At 46.5% G+C, this 15613-nt stretch overlaps 1 protein-coding gene across 4 annotated transcripts in view; it reads right to left on the bottom strand.

The window, feature by feature from the left end:
* SMARCA5 (SWI/SNF related, matrix associated, actin dependent regulator of chromatin, subfamily a, member 5) overlaps window positions 1-15613 on the bottom strand; it is a 436858-nt gene that overhangs the window by 255577 nt on the left and 165668 nt on the right. For all 4 annotated transcript variants that reach the window (XM_033939984.1, XM_033939968.1, XM_033939959.1 and 1 more), the window contains 2 exons: window positions 5609-5718; window positions 5084-5310 (listed from right to left, as the gene is read on the bottom strand). In XM_033939984.1, the coding sequence (XP_033795875.1) occupies window positions 5084-5310; window positions 5609-5718 (337 nt within the window). The remainder of the gene's footprint in view (window positions 1-5083; window positions 5311-5608; window positions 5719-15613) is intronic.

Raw genomic sequence — 15613 nt, 5'->3', positions numbered from 1 at the left:
TCCAAGACCCGCTCCGCCCACCGAAACACGGCGCGAGCGACCAGTCCCCCACAAATAGCCGCCTGGACCCCAAAGGCAGAGACTTGAAAATTTTGCTTAAGGATGGTCTCCAATTTGCGCTCCTCAGAGTCCCGCAAGGCAGAACCGCCCTCAACAGGCACGGTATGCCGCTTGGAAATAGCCGAGACCACCGCATCCACGACTGGCGAAGCTAACGTAGCCCGATCCCCTTCAGGAATGGGAAACAGGCGAGCCATGCTGCGCGCCAGCCGAAACGGCGTCTCCGGCGTTTTCCACTGCTCAAGAATAATATCCCGAATATCCTGATGCATAGGAAAAGAGCGGGAAACGGACCGGATCCCTCGTAACAGAGGGTCCCCCACACGCGGAGTCTCCGGCGGCGCGTCCTCAAAACGCAAAGCCGAAGAAACCTGTTGAATAAGGTCAGGCAGCTCATCTCTCTGAAAAAGGCGCACCACGGACGCCTCGTCACTGGAGAACGGGAAACCCGACAACCCGCCGCCAGCTTCCGTCCCCTCCAGAGGGTCCTGGAAATCCTCAGAAGGGTCCAGGTCCTCCTCCAGACCGACACGTTCCTCCGACCACAAATCCTCGTCCCACGACACCCGCGGACGCTTGGACAAGAGAGGCGGCGGAGGGGACGTCACGTCAGACGAGAGAGGCAAAGCCGCAGGGAGCGCGGAGGAAACCCCACCCCCCGAGACCCCCTGGGCGCAACCGGGACCCCCAGCCGCCTGAAAATAGGCTTTGCATAATGAAAAGAAAAAATCAGGGGAAAAACCCCCCGAGGGTCCCAAGGGACTCCCTGCCACAGCAGGGGACCCAGCAGAAACCTGCCCCTGCATAGACAAAACAGGGGGAAGGTCACCTGAGGTGGAAGACAAAATGGAGGGGCCAGACAGAGAAGATGGCGGTTTTCCCGCCAAAAAAGCTCCCTCCATAGCCTGAAGCGGCTGAGAAACCTGAATAGTCTCAGCCGCTAAAGCAGGCAAGCCGGCATCAGCTGTCAAAAAATCAGCTGAGAGGGAATCCTTCGGGGAATCCCTCCGTGGGCGGTTGTGGAAGACCGGGCTTCCCCACTGCTCCAAGCCGACTCGCGAGGCACCATCGGCGGGGAGCTCTGGGCGCCTGCAGCCGCTGCCGACGGAGCTCCACCACCTCACCGACCCAAACCGCCGAGTTCAGGCCGGCCGCGAGTGCCTCGCGGCTGGACTAAAATTGTGGCCTACTCCCCCGGAGAAGGGCACAATTGCTCCATACGCGACCTAGCTATAAAAAAGTGCTGGTTACATGAAAAAATACAGTAAAATACAGTTTTCTTAAAGGGAAACAACCCTCCAGACCAGCACTACCTCAGGATTTTTTTTTTTTTTTTTTTTTTTTTTACAGAACAGACTCCACAGGCTCTCGAAGCAATATGCCTTGCTTGATTTAGGGGGCAAGGCTTACTGCTGAGGCTCCTCTAAAAAAATATGGGGAGGTGGAGGAAGTGGGGGGAGGGACCCCGCTCGTGACCCGCCGGGTTTGACACCCCCGAGGTCGGACGAACCCCCAAACAGAGTCCGTCCAAGCTCCGTCCGGCTAAAAACAGGGACAATAAACCCCTAAACAAATTCCAACAGCCCTACCAAGGGAGATGGGTACAGATCACTCAACACCTGCTGGAGACTGAAAGAAGACTGAGGGAAATAGAGAGGAGGGGCTAGGATATACTGTCCCAAAGTTTTGTTTTCAGTCTCCACCTGCTGGTCATGATTAGATATATACCCAATCGTAAAGTTAACCTCTACTGGTCTGGAGAGTGCTAAAGAAAAACAGTTTTCCAGGTGGATGCGGAGGATGATGCCAAGGTCCCATGCTGATGGTGGGCGGCTTACCGGGGGGGGGAGGGTGCAGGTTTGCTAGGCCTTTCATGAACATGGACACTAGGGGATGTGTGGCTAGGGTCCTGTCATCGATGCAGTTGTGGAAGGCTGATATGGCATTCAAATGGACCCTGATGGAGGATGTTCTGAGGCCTGCCGTTGATAGGTTAAGTAAATATTGGAGTACTTCTGGGACTTGGCAGGTGAGTGGGTCTTCTCCCTTCGAGACACACCATATGTGGAATCTTTTCCCCTTGAGTCCATATAATTTCCTATGGGACTCTGTTTCAGGGGTGAACACCCCCTTCTTCAGGAACGGCTGAGCTGAGTTGTAGCCATTTTCCGCTCTGCCAAACTGTTGTAGCCTGACGATTTGGGGGCTACAACTCAGCTCAGCCGTTCCTGAAGAAGGGGGTGTTCACCCCCGAAACGGAGTCCCATAGGACGAACTGGTTATCTGCTGGCTGCGTTATCCACAGAGAAGCTAAGTACTTCCAGTTGGCTTTTGCATAGTTGGATTTGGATGTTTGAACTTTATGTTCGGGCCCCTTGGATAAGGGGTAGAGACAATTTTATCTGTAGAGTGTGTTTTTGATTAAGTTTTTTGATTAAGTTTTGCACCTTCAGCACTTTTTGTGTGTTATTTATCACTAAAAATTCCACAGAGAGCCCGGGGATGTTTCACAGTTAACACCTTTTTGGGTGTAAGCCAGGGACAGCCATTACTTCTGGGGGCTCCCGGAGGGATGCTGTGTGACTGAGGGCTCTCTTAATCTTAATCATTCGAAACTATCTTACTCAGTTTTCTGAGTGTCAGCACAATAACCACTCTATAGATTGTCTCTCCCCCTTATCTAGTTCCATTTCTTGGGGTTTTGGGAGATCTGTTCTCTTCAGTGTTTTTGCATCTCCCATTTTTGGGTTTTGTTACTATTCTGCATCCGCTGACCAAGCACAAGCCACAAGGTACGACGCGCAACCACTCCAAAAGCCATAGACTTGGCAGACATCCGCACAAAGTCATAAAGGGCATCCGAGAGGAACGAGGCAGCCATCTCAATCTGTGCCACCTCCTGATCCACCAAGGATCAGACTCATGATCCAGGAAACACAGCCCGAGCCACCAGCCCCCCACAAATAGCTGCCTGGACCCCCAAGGCAGAGACATCAAAATTCTGTTTAAGAATGGTCTCCAACTTACGCTCCTCAGAGTCCTGTGAGGCAGAACCGCCCTCGACAAGCATGGTATGCCACTTAGCAATCACTGAGACCACCACGTCCACCACTGGCGACTTCAAGGTAGCCCTATCCTCCTCCGAGATGGGATACAAATGAGCCATGGAGCGCACAAACCGAAATGGTGCCTCCAGTGTATTCCACTGTGCCAGGATGAGATCCCAAATACCTGATATATAGGAAAAGAGCGGGCAGCGTGGATCCCCCTAAGAAGAGAGCACTTTTTCACCGACAACACTTCTCTGTATTGGTTCAATCAATCATTTTGTCAAGGTTGGATTACTGCAATTCAGTGTATTTGGGTCTTTCAAAGGTCAGTCTGCAGAGACTTCAATTAATACAGAACACTGCAGCTAAACTTATTTTGGGTAAGAGTAAATTTGATCACATTGGCTTCCAGTGTATCTCAGAATTCAATGTAAGTGCATTTATATTGCGTTTAAGATCCTATTTGGCATTTTTGCCACTTTGATTCCTCCGACCATAATTCATCATCCCAGCCGCCCTCAGGCGCTTGGACGAGGGAGAAGGAAAAGGGGACACCAAAGGCGTAGAGGGAGGCAAAGCCACAGGGGGTGCGGAAGGACCCCCCTCGGCACACATGGGACCCCCAGCCATCTGAAAATAGGCTCTGCACAAAGCAAAAATTAAATCAGGGGAAAAAACCTCCGGGGGTCCCATAGGACTCCCTGCCACAGCAGGGGACCCAGCAGAAACCTGCCCCTGTTTTTCCAATACAGGGGGAAGGTCACCTGAGGTTGCAGACAAAATGGAGGGGCCTGCCGTTAAAAATGGTGAAGTTCCTGCCAAAAACAACCTCTCCAAGGCCTGTAGCAGCTGGGAAGCCTGAACTATCCTAGCTGCTAAAGCAGGCAGGCAGGCAAAAGAAAACAGCTGATAGGAAATCCCTCTGTGGGCGGCAGGTGAAGACCGGGCTTCCCTGCAAACTGCTGCCGGCTCGTGAGGCACTAGCGGCGGGGAGCCCTGGAAGCCAGCGCTCGCTGCCAACGAGGCTTCTCCACCGCACCGGCCCGAACAGCTGTTTTCAGGCTGGCTGCGAGTACCTCGCGTCTGGACCAAATTGAGCACCTCTTCCCCCAAGAAGTGCTCAATTGCTCCATAAGCGAACTAGCTAAAAGAAAAGTGCCGGTTAGTTGAAAAATACAGTAATTTACAGCATATTTAAAGGGAAAACAACCCTTTAGACCAGGGGGTAAGGCTTACCGTTGAGGCACCTCTAAAAAAATGTTGGGGAGGTGGAGGAAAGGTGGGGGAGGCAGCACACGACCCATCGGGTTTGACACCCCCGAGGGCGGACGGACCCACAAACAGGGTCTACCCAAGTGCTTAATCTGGCACTAAAAAGGGGACAGAAGTCCTAAACAAATTCCAATGGCCCTACCAAGGGAGATGGGTACAGCTCACCACACCTGCTGGAGGACTGAGAGAAGACTGAGGTAATTAGGGAGAAGACATATGATATGTGCTATTCCAAAGTTTTGTCTCAGTTTCCACCTGCTGGTCATGATGAGATATTGCCCACTTGTAAGATTAACTTATGCCGGTCTGGAGAGTTGCTAAAGAATATTAATTTTATAAATTGAGTTGGTGAGGAAAAAATGCACACTGCTAAAAACATTTAAAAAGTTTAAGCAGCACTGGAACACTAGCTATTCACTTTCTTAGTAAGGGCAATATTTTACCAGCTTTTTACTAAACATTTTTCTAATCCAAATATTACAGTCATATTTCCCACTATTGTATTTGATAACATTTTATGAACATTCCTCTAAGCCTTGCACTGAAACCTATTACGCCAATATTCTGAATGGGTCTCTCTAATTCGTAGAGGACTTGTGATGGACTAGGACATATAGGAGGAGTTTTCAAGCTGAAAAAAGAATAGGCTGAATTAATCACTTATTTTCAGAGAACTGACTTATGACAGATTATTCATGTACCTTGCTCCTTCAGTTTAGGTAGTAGTTTGTTCAACACCACCATTTTTCCCCCATTTGTTACTAAGTGCATATCAGTTGTGTATGGGGGACCAGGTTCAGCACCATCAAACAGATAAGGATGGTTGCAACATTTCCGCAACTGCATCAGGATATTCAGAAGTCGCATTTTGTCCATTTTTCCTGATGAATTCAATATATCTATGTCTTTCATCAAGATCTTGGTATACCTAAAGCAAAGCAGTACCACACAAATTAAAAACTGTATAAGAATAAGTTTTCTATGCTGTTTGGTATTTACATTTTATCCTACAAGAAGTTAGAAAGCCAGTATCAATAAATCACATTCTTATCAATGGCACATTTGCTCATTTAAGTGTATTTATATTAAATTTCAACACTGACAATATGTATCAAAAGAAAAAAAAAAGTTTTCATCAAAACAAAAATCTAAAGTTTCATGTAATAAAATGGCTACTAAAAAGAATAAAATTTAAAAATGTCAAAGAACAGATACCACAGCTTTACCATTCTCTTTGCATTTTGCTGAGACCAACATAGATTTTGATTTCCTTCTTGGGAGGTAAACTCTTTTCTACATCAGCCTTAATACGACGGAGGAGGAAAGGTCGTAACACCTACAAAAGTAACATTCTGATCAGCTTTCAAGTCACAATTTACAAGTAATAAATTCTTAATTATAAAAGTCTCTACTGTATTCTGTAAAATTCAGATGACTTAAATAATGTGCACAGAATATCTCGTCACACTAAAAAGAGATTATGTCCTTACCTTGATAATATCTTTTTCTTTAGATATGTGTGTCATTCTGAACAAGCAGGTTATCTCCCCATGGCCACGAGCCATATGCAGAAGGAATCCATTTTAGATTTTTTTCTGTAATCCTTCTATTTCACCAGGAGCTATACTGCCACCTGCAGTTAATACCTAAGCATGCAAGAGCGCCATTGAAATTATGTGAAGGACAACAATGGAAAATTTCCCAAACAAATCAACTGTTTTGCTCAAACATAACAACACTTGAACACTCAACGACCAAATAGCAGCCAACAGAAGCATCAAAGGAACTCAGGTAGTACCCCTGTAGATGCTAAGAATATATTATACAAAATTCTTCAGGGCCCAAAGGGCTGACTGGTATCCAAGATACAAACTTGGAGAAGAATAAATAGAATAAGAAAGTAGGCAGGTGAAGGAAGGACAGGGAATGGGTCCAGGATGACACACCTATCTACTGAAAAAGATATTATCAAGGTAAGGACAATCTCTTTTTCCAGTGCAATATTAGGTGTGTTATTCTGGACAAGTGGGATATACAAAAGCAGTCCCAGAAATCTAGGGCAGGCTGACTGGACCAGCCCGTAACACAGAGGAACAAAAGGCAGAGTTCTCCCTGTAGATCTTTGCAAATGAGGAGGCCGATGTCGAGGTATTCACTGAGATCGAAGCAGAGCGTTTCTTGGGTCTTCTAGAGGTCGGCAAGACTTGGCTCACTTCTATTTTGACCTGAGGCCCAGAGGGGGTGGGGGAAGGCTTCTTAGCCAGCTTACCCACTGAAGTGTTCGACACCAAAGATGGTTCCCCCATGTCGATTTAGCTGGTGCCGCCGTCAGCAGTGGTGTCGGATCGCCCTCCATTGCAACACTGAAGAGGAGATGCTGCTGAATCGGGTGGTTCTTAAGAGTCCTCTTCTGCAGAATCGAACAGCGGGAACAGGTTTCAGGAAGGTGCTCGGGCCCCAAGAACTGGAGACACCAGCGATGCAGGTCGGTCACAGAAATGGGGCGAGTACAATGTCCACACTTTTTGAAACCCCGTCTGCGGGCGGGACATTGAAGAAAAGATGGCCTCGGCTAAATTAAAAACCGAGGCCAAGGTGTTCAAACAGGCCCCGCCAGGCCGAACCCGCAACAGAGAGAAAACCAAATTTTTTTTTTAATGAAAAAAGAATAAAATAAAAAAACAAAACTGACTGAAAAGTCAGAGATCCGCGAGAGCGGGAAGGCAGCAAGAAAAAGTTTCAACAGCCGTTGAAAGAGACGCATCTTCTTAACTCCACGGAAACTAAGAAACTGAGGGACTGCGCACCCTACATCGGGCGGGAAGGCACTCGCGCATGCGCAGTTCAGGCTATCACAAACTTTCTAAATTCTTAAAGTAGCGATGCACTTTTAAAGTGGTCCGTACCGGGGGGGGTCCATCAGTGACGTCACCCATAAGTGAGAATATACTGCCTGCTTGTCCTGGCATAAACCTTATTTCCCTGACCGTCGGCAGCTGAGGAAATCCCTGTGTGCCGATTAGCAATAAAATTAAATTAACCTTAATTGAAGGTTTTCCTTCAGACTGGAACTGCCTCAGGACTTTTTTTTCTTTTAATACAACTTTAATTTACACTTGAACAGACCCCACTGGCTCTCAAAGCTATGTGCCTTGCCTGTATTGGGTGGTAAGGCTTACAGCTGAAGCACCTCTAAAATAAAATTTGGGGAGATGGGGGAAATGGGTGGAGGGACTCGACCAGTCAAGTGTGGCACCCACGAGGTCGAATGGACCCCCTGAAAGGATCCCCGATGCTCAACCTGGCACCATAAACAGGGACAAGGCGGCCAATTTAAGCAAAATTCTACACTAAACCAGATAAATACTGCACAGGCTTACCACCTCCTTCTGCTGGAGACTGAGAACAGACTGATTGTACTTGGGACTGCACAGCCCACTAAAATACACTGCACAGCTCACTAAACTACAGTTAAAAGTTTGTGTTTCAGTCTCCACCTGCTAGCAGAGGTGCATTATAACCCATCAGCTCTGTGTCAGTATAGAGGGACGAAAAAGAAAAAACATGTTTAGATACCCCCTCCCCAATGGGAGTAATGGAACTGTACTCACCGTCTCCAATGTGCCTTGCCTATCAGCTGTCTCTGCAGCTGAAGTGCAGGGAAAATAATTTCTGCCTCAAACTTGCTCCAAACAGTCCAATCTTCAGGATCTTTGGGCTACCAGTTGGACAGACCTTGACCAAAACCTCCACCCCCTCAGAATCTGGCCACACAACTGGGCATGGGAAAATGCAGCCTGCGCCCCGATACCCCAAAGGCTTTTACACAGGGCACATACTGTACAGCCTGCACTTAAGCCTCTGACGTCAGAAGGCAAGCTTGCTCCAAAGGGGAATGGACCCTGAACCAAGACATGGCACACAGAAAGCTGGCTCCACAGGTCCACCCAAAGCTTGCCCCATGAAACTGCAGTCTGACTCCACAGAAACTGCTTCCTTTCCTAGGCAGATAACCCCTCCAAAAGGGGACTCAAGGCACCAAATCCACTGAAAAAGAATGAACTGAAGCAAAAAAAAATAAGAAAAGCAAATCAGAAGCACTTTTGCACAGTTTGTTTGCAGAAATAAAAATCTGTAGGGGGCACTGTGTTCCTCAGCCAAGTGTGAGGAGCAGAGGAAAAGTGTAGTTTTCTGCAAGATTCTGTTCGCTGGTTGAGATAGCAAGGTTGCTTACCTGTAACAAATGTTCTCTGTAGACGGCAGAGGAATGCAGCCATACTTGATTGGTGAAGTCTCTGACTGCGCCAATGACGTCGGTACTCTCTCTCATAGCTATAGTAAGCTTTTGAGCTTACTGAGCATGTGCAGGATTGCCTACTCCTCGAGCCCCCACACCTTCTTCTGTCAGTTTATTCTCTAGCAAAGCGATGAGGGGATGGTGGGCAGGCAACTGTGGCTGCATTCCCCTGCTGTCTACAGAGAATGCCTGGTACAGGTAAGCAACCTTGCTTTCTCCGGAGACAGGCAGGTGATATGCAGCCCCACTTGATTGGTGAGTCCCAAGCTGAAGAAGTATACGATAGGTGGAAACAGTTTATAATGCAAAGAGGTTATGTAAAATTGATTGTCCAAAGCAAACGTCTTGAGCCAAACCTTGGTCTAATCAGTAGTGTTTGGTAAAAGTATGTACAGACGACCAGGTAGCTGCCTTGCAAATGTCCTGGATTGGGATGGACCTCAAGTTTGCAATTGAAGCCGCTGCAATGAGCTCTTGTGTAGTAAAAATGGATGAGATCCAAGCTGAAAGTGCTCTCTTAGTTGCAGGGTGGCCACAGGTAGGTGAATAGTAAGACACGAATAACTGAGAGGATTTCTTGAGATCAGAAGTTGCTTTGAGGTAAAAAAGCAGTGCTCTTCTGCAATCCAAGTATTTCCTCTGTCTCAGAGGTGTGTGGAGATGGAAAAAAAGGAAGGCAAAGTGATGCTTTGGTTGAGATGGAAATCTGAAACCACCTTAATTAAGAACTTCGGATAAGTTTGTAGATGTACTTTGTTAGGAAAAAATTGTAAGTACAGATAGTAAGTAACTAAGGCTTGAAGCTCACTTACTCTTCTGGCTGACGTGAGTGCTACCAGGAAGACTGTCTTCCAAGAAAGGAAAGCGAGAGAGGCAGAACCCAGTGGTTCGAAGGACTCCAACATCAATTGATCTAGCACTACATTGAGGTCCCAAGATGGAGTAGGGGTTTTCAATGGAGGTCTAAGATTGTTGAGATCCCTCAGGAACCATGCCATGAGAGGGTATTGTGAGATTGGTTTACTGTTGACCAACAAATGGTATGCTGAAATTGCTAGTAAATGAAGTCTGACTGAGTTCATCTTGAGCCTTAAATCAGACAAATGCAGGAGATATGTGAAGACATGGTCCAGCGGGCAATGGAGCAATTGTAAACCATGATCCTGAGCCCATACTAAAAAATATTTCCAGTTTGCTGCATATGATTTCTGAGTAGCAGGTCGTCATGCTGCAAGAAGGACTTTGTTCACAGACTGGGAAAGCAGGAAATCAGTTAGGAGTGAGCTCTCAATTTCCACGCTGTTGTCAGCTTCAGCATTTTCAGTTGGAATAACCAATGTCAGCAAAGGCCTATGGGAGATCATATCATTTATGTCTGATCTTAGAGCATGTCATTGCAAACAGCCTTAGACAGCCTAAATTACATTAGTGCTTAAAGGTAACAAAGGACCTTGGTACAGCTAAGAGGTGCTAAAGACAGCTAAGATGTGTTAATGTCTGGCGCTTAAGAGGCGCCGCCTAAGATATACAATAAGCTCAGCTGCATGTTCTAGCACAGATAGTTAAGGTAAATCAGAAACCATTGTCAGAGTGAAACTGGAAATTACATTTGACTCCAGTCTGTAAGGGACAGGTTCTCCCTCTATTCTTCTCCAGTCTCTCACACCTCACTCACCTTATTCACCATTGTTTCAAACAGTTTACAAAAGATAGGGGTACTTAACTTCAATAGATTCTATTGTTAGACCAAGCCTCAAATGTCTAAAAAAAATGGAAGATTAGAACTCCCCTCCCCCTTTGCTCTCCCTGGAGCATCATGCTTCTCTGTCTGGAACATCACCCCTCCCCTCTCTCTCTTTCCTCTGGACTCTGTTAAGGCAGGTAAACTGTCTTTTCTCTCTCATTAATTGTAATACTTGATGTATCTTTATAAAATTCTGCTTTTCTGTAATATTAAGCTTATTTCTGCAAGCACTCTTAGCGGTCTTTGTCAGTAATTTTACTTTCTACTGAATCTTCAACGAGGGTATCGAACCCGGGACCTGGCGGATTGTAAGGCCACTTCAACATTACCCCTCCAACCTTACATATCGGGGGATAAACCTTACAGCCATGAGACTCAAGACTGCAGAGATTGGGATGTAGCAGCTGGCCGTCGTGTTGAGACAGAAGAGATGGATGGTCATCCAAGGGTACTGGGATTGCATCCAGTAGATCCAGAAACACTGGAAACTAGACTTGTCTGGGCCACCTCTGTGCAATGAGAATGAGATGTGCATTGTCTGCTGACACTTTCTAAAGCATTCTGGAGATGAAAAATGGATATTACTACTACAGGATTGAGGGCCCATTCGTGTGGGTTGAGTTTCCTGCTGAGGATATTCTAATCTCCTGGAATGTAGACTGCATGGAGATCAATGCCAAGTGTCAGGGCGCAGGACCAGAGTATGCTTCTCTGCATAGTTTGAGGGATCCGGAACTGTTCTGTTTCTTTATATACATAAGCAATGCCTCCACTGGGTCAGACCCGAGGTCCATCGTGCCCAGCAGTCCGCTCACGCAGCGGCCCAACAGGTCCAGGACCTGGTTGCTGGTCTAAATGAGAATATTCTTGTGACCTATCCAGTGTCGAAAAGCTTGAAGTGCATAGAACACTGCTCTGAGTTCCAGATGATTGATGTGAAGGGACTGCTCAGATGATGTCAACTGACCTTGCGTGCAAAGATGGTTGAGGTGTGCTCCCCACCCCTGAGCAGAAGCATCGGTGGTGATGGTTAGAGAAGGCGGTGGGAGCTGAAAAGGACATCCTGCCTGAAGGGAGGTGGAGTGAATCCACCACAGAAGGGAGTCTGATGTTGGACGGCAGGGGAATCTAATCTAATCTTCTATTTCTGTGTCGCTCATACCTAGGCAGGCTCAAGGCAACTTATAGAGAGGGGCAAGGATTTAGAAGGGGGAGGACGGGAGGGAGAAGAGAAGAGGTATCAGCTATGACAGCAGGTATAGACGACGCTGGTTCCAGTGCAATTTGAGATGCCATTACAAAGGGCACATGTGGAGTCTGGCACACGGCACCAATGCAAGCTAGGCTGCCAGGTGGTCTAGCAGTGGCAAAATCTCTCAAGCTGGTAAAAGAGTTGACTGTCTGGCTTGGGTTGCAAATCGTATGATTGCATGATGTCTTTCTTGAGGCAGATAGGCCCTTGTAGCGGTGTTGTCCTGAAGTGCTCCGATAAAAGTTAGGGTACGCACTGGAGTGAGTTTGGACTTTCCGAAGTTGATGATGAAGCCCAGGCTTTGCAAGGTATGTACTGTGGTTTGAATGGTGAAAAGAAGACGGTCCTTGGAATGAGATAGTAACAGCCAATCGTCCAGGTATGGAAACACTATATGATGTGTCCTTAAATGTGCAGCTACCACTGCCAGGCATTTCGTGAATACTCATAGGGCTGACAGAGGCCAAATGGTAGGACCTTGTATTGGAAATGGTGAATGAGAAATTTGAAACTGAGGAATTTACAATGGGAAGGATGAATGGGAACATGTGTGTAAGCATCCATGAAATCTAGGACAGCTAACCAATCGTGCTGATGAAGGAGAGGCAGAATCACCGAAAGGAAGAGCATTCTGAACTTTTCCCTTTTGAGGCAGACATTGAGAGGTTTGAGGTCGAGTAGTGGACGAAGGCCCTGTGTCTTCTTGGGGAGTAGAAACCCTGATTGAGCTGAATGGGTGGTACTTCTTCTATGGTATTGTTTTGGAGAAGAAGTGAGATTTCTGCTGCCAATTGAGACACATGAGGAGGAACTGTGGATGGAGGTGGAGCTCTGGAAGGCAGGGTACGGGATTGGAAATTTAGTCAATACCCCTGAAGCAAAATATTGAGGATCCATTGGTCTGTTATGATCTGCTGCCAAATTGAGTAAAATTGTGTTAGCTGCCCCCCTACTGGAAGATGGTCAAAAACTAGGAGCAGGCTTGAGTGTCAGGGGTTGAGAGACGGCCTGCTGCTTACCGCCCGAGAACGTTCTCTAGGTACATACTGAGATGTCTGCGCACGTGCAAATGAGCTCTGGCATAAGGTGTAAAACGTCTCCTTGAATAATATTGCTGGAAGAACTGTTGTGGTTGATATGTTCTTCTGTAGGGATAATTAGAAGAAGGGCGACAAAATTCGTTAGACTGATCCAAGGGAGTAACCAAAAGTTCTCGGCTGACTGAGGAATCCTCCTTCAGTTGAGAAACGGTGTCTTTCACCTTTGCGCCAAAAAGGCCGTCTCCCAAGCAAGGAACATCCGTTAGTCTGTCATGAAGATCTCCCCTATGATTTGATGCCTTCAGCCATGAGTGCTTCTGGCAACTATGGCCACAGCTGCTGTCCTGGTGATCATGTCATAGGAGTCGTAGTTTGTTTTAATTAAATGGTAAGTAGATTCCTGAAGAGCTACCTGTAAATTGGGAATGGACTCAGGTGTGGCTGATTCCAGCTGTTGTAAAATTGAGTGCTGAAAATGTAAAATCTGGAGCCATAATTCTGGCGGAGAGCATAGCACCCTGGTAGACCTCGCGTCCTGTAGAGTCCAAGAGACAATCCTTACCAGGAGGAGCATTAGTTATGGATCTGGAAGCCTTACCCTTTTTAATGGCTGACTCTGAAACCATAGAATGGTGAGGCAGCTGAAGGGAATCATGCCCAGGGGCTTTTTGCACCTTGTATTTGATCTCCAGGCGCTTGGAAGCCGTGGATATTGACCATGGTTTTTGCCAATTACTAAGTTGGAGGATCTGGTACACTGGTAATAATAATAATAATAATTTTATTCTTCTATACCGCCACAATCTTGCGACTTCTAGGCGGTTTACAATCAAGAGTGCTGGACATTCAGCGAAATACAATAAGTAGATATTCAGAGGAAATACAGAGATCAGAGACCTCAGGAGGCAATAGTATAGAAATACAATTTGCTGAACGAAAATGTAATATGTACATTTTAGTATGTACATTTAGTAATGTCCGACAGGACCTGTTGGGGATAAATAACAACGTAAAGTTACGATAAGATGAAGATAACAGATTATATTTATAACAGTGCTTTAAGTTCAGGTGGAATAGGGAGGGGGGAGGGAGAGGGAGAGCGGGTCAATTGTTTAGGTATTTCTGGAACAGGTATGTTTTTAGGCGTTTCCTGAATTCCCCGTATGTAGTGGGCGAAAGCAGTTGGTCTAGGTCTTTTCCCCTTAGGACTGCTTGGTGAGAGAGAAGGTGTTCGTGGTGTTTTTTTTTTGTGTAAATCGTTTTTATTGAATCACAAACATAGCAATGAACAAAACATAGCACAATTTTCAAATATCGCACAAAGCCAATCCCCACCCACCCAACCAACCAACCCCCCTCCCACCCTCCCTCCCACCCTGGCAGCAGCGGTAACAAGTCTAATTTAGATAAAGCAAAAAGGGAAAAACGAAATCAATTAAGTACCCCAAATTTGGTTTTGAACGTAAGGTGTAAAAGTCAAGCTAAAAGGGTACCAACATTGGGAGTACAATCGTCCAGCTTTAGTCGACAAGTCCATCACTTCACGACGTTCCAGTAACATTTGGTGTAACATTAATGCTCTCCATTGGGGGACGGTCAGAGGTTGTGGTGAAAGCCATTGCAACAAGATACATTTCCGTCCCAGCAACACAGTTTTCCGGAAGAAAGCTGCACAACCTGGTCTAGGTGGATGAAATCAAATCTGCATCGTGAAAAGGAAGTTTGGGTGTAGTCTCCAAGAGCAATTCCAAAGTCGTGCCACCAAAGACACTAACTGTATCCAAAATGAAGATATCATGGGGCAAGACCAAAACATATGTCCAAACGATGCCAGAGGACCAGCACATTTCCGGCAACAGTGGTCCGCACTTATCCCTATCACATGTGCCCTCTTGGGTGTACAGAAGGCTCTCAGTATAAATTTATAATTCCGTTCCCTCTCAATCGAGGACACAGTAGTGGCCTTTCCCGAGCGAATGCCTCTGCGAATCACATCTGCAGAGATGGGCAATTGGAGGTCATCAGACCACCTCTGAGCCAAAGCGAAAAAGTCTAATTCACCCGCCCGTTCCTGTAGCCACTTGTGGTAGAATCGGAGGGACATGGACTCAGGAGCTGTAAGTGCAATCGCTTCTTGCAGTCTGTCTTGCACATCCTCCTGTAACCTCGCCGGAGTCAAGAACTGTAAATAATGTTTAAGCTGTTGATACGTGAACCAGTCCATAGACGATAGACGAAACTTTGTTTGTAGGTCACTGAAGGAGAGCGGAGAACCATTATCTTGTATGGTCTGTGACACATATTGAAGGCCCTCGCGGGACCAACGTCTGAACACTGCGGAATCCATGCCAGGTAGGAAGTCCCCATTTCCAACTAATGGAAGGCAAGGTGTATGATGCGGAGAAATCTGCAATCCCTTGCACAACAACTTCCATGCTGTGCACATCGCTGGTAAAAGTGGATGGGACTGCAGCTGAGGTAAGTCAGGTAACTGAGGAACATGGAGAAGATAGCTAAAATGATATGGCTGTAAGGAAAAACATTCAATCACAGGTAGAGAAAAATCAGAAGTGTTACAGAACCAGTCATGTATATGACGTACTTGGCATGCAAGGTTAAACCGAGATATACATAGTAAGCCCAACCCCCCTCGATCCACAGGAAGCATTAACTTAGCCAAAGAAATCCTCGCTCTTTTACCCTGCCATAAATATTTAGATAGATGGGATCTATGAAGTGCAATGTGAGGTGTGGTTAACATGATAGGGAGCATTTGTAGGACATATGTCCATTGAGGCACTACCATCATGTTATAGAGAGCTATTCGGCCGGATAGGGAAATGGGAAATGTACGCCAGCTATTCAATGTACTAGAGGTTCGATGAAGCAAGGGTATTA

The sequence above is a fragment of the Geotrypetes seraphini genome, chromosome 1 (assembly GCF_902459505.1).
Source record: "Geotrypetes seraphini chromosome 1, aGeoSer1.1, whole genome shotgun sequence".
Classification (NCBI taxonomy): domain Eukaryota; kingdom Metazoa; phylum Chordata; class Amphibia; order Gymnophiona; family Dermophiidae; genus Geotrypetes; species Geotrypetes seraphini.
The sequence above is the reverse complement of the archived record's forward strand: the minus strand, read 5'-3'. Positions and strand labels throughout refer to the sequence as shown.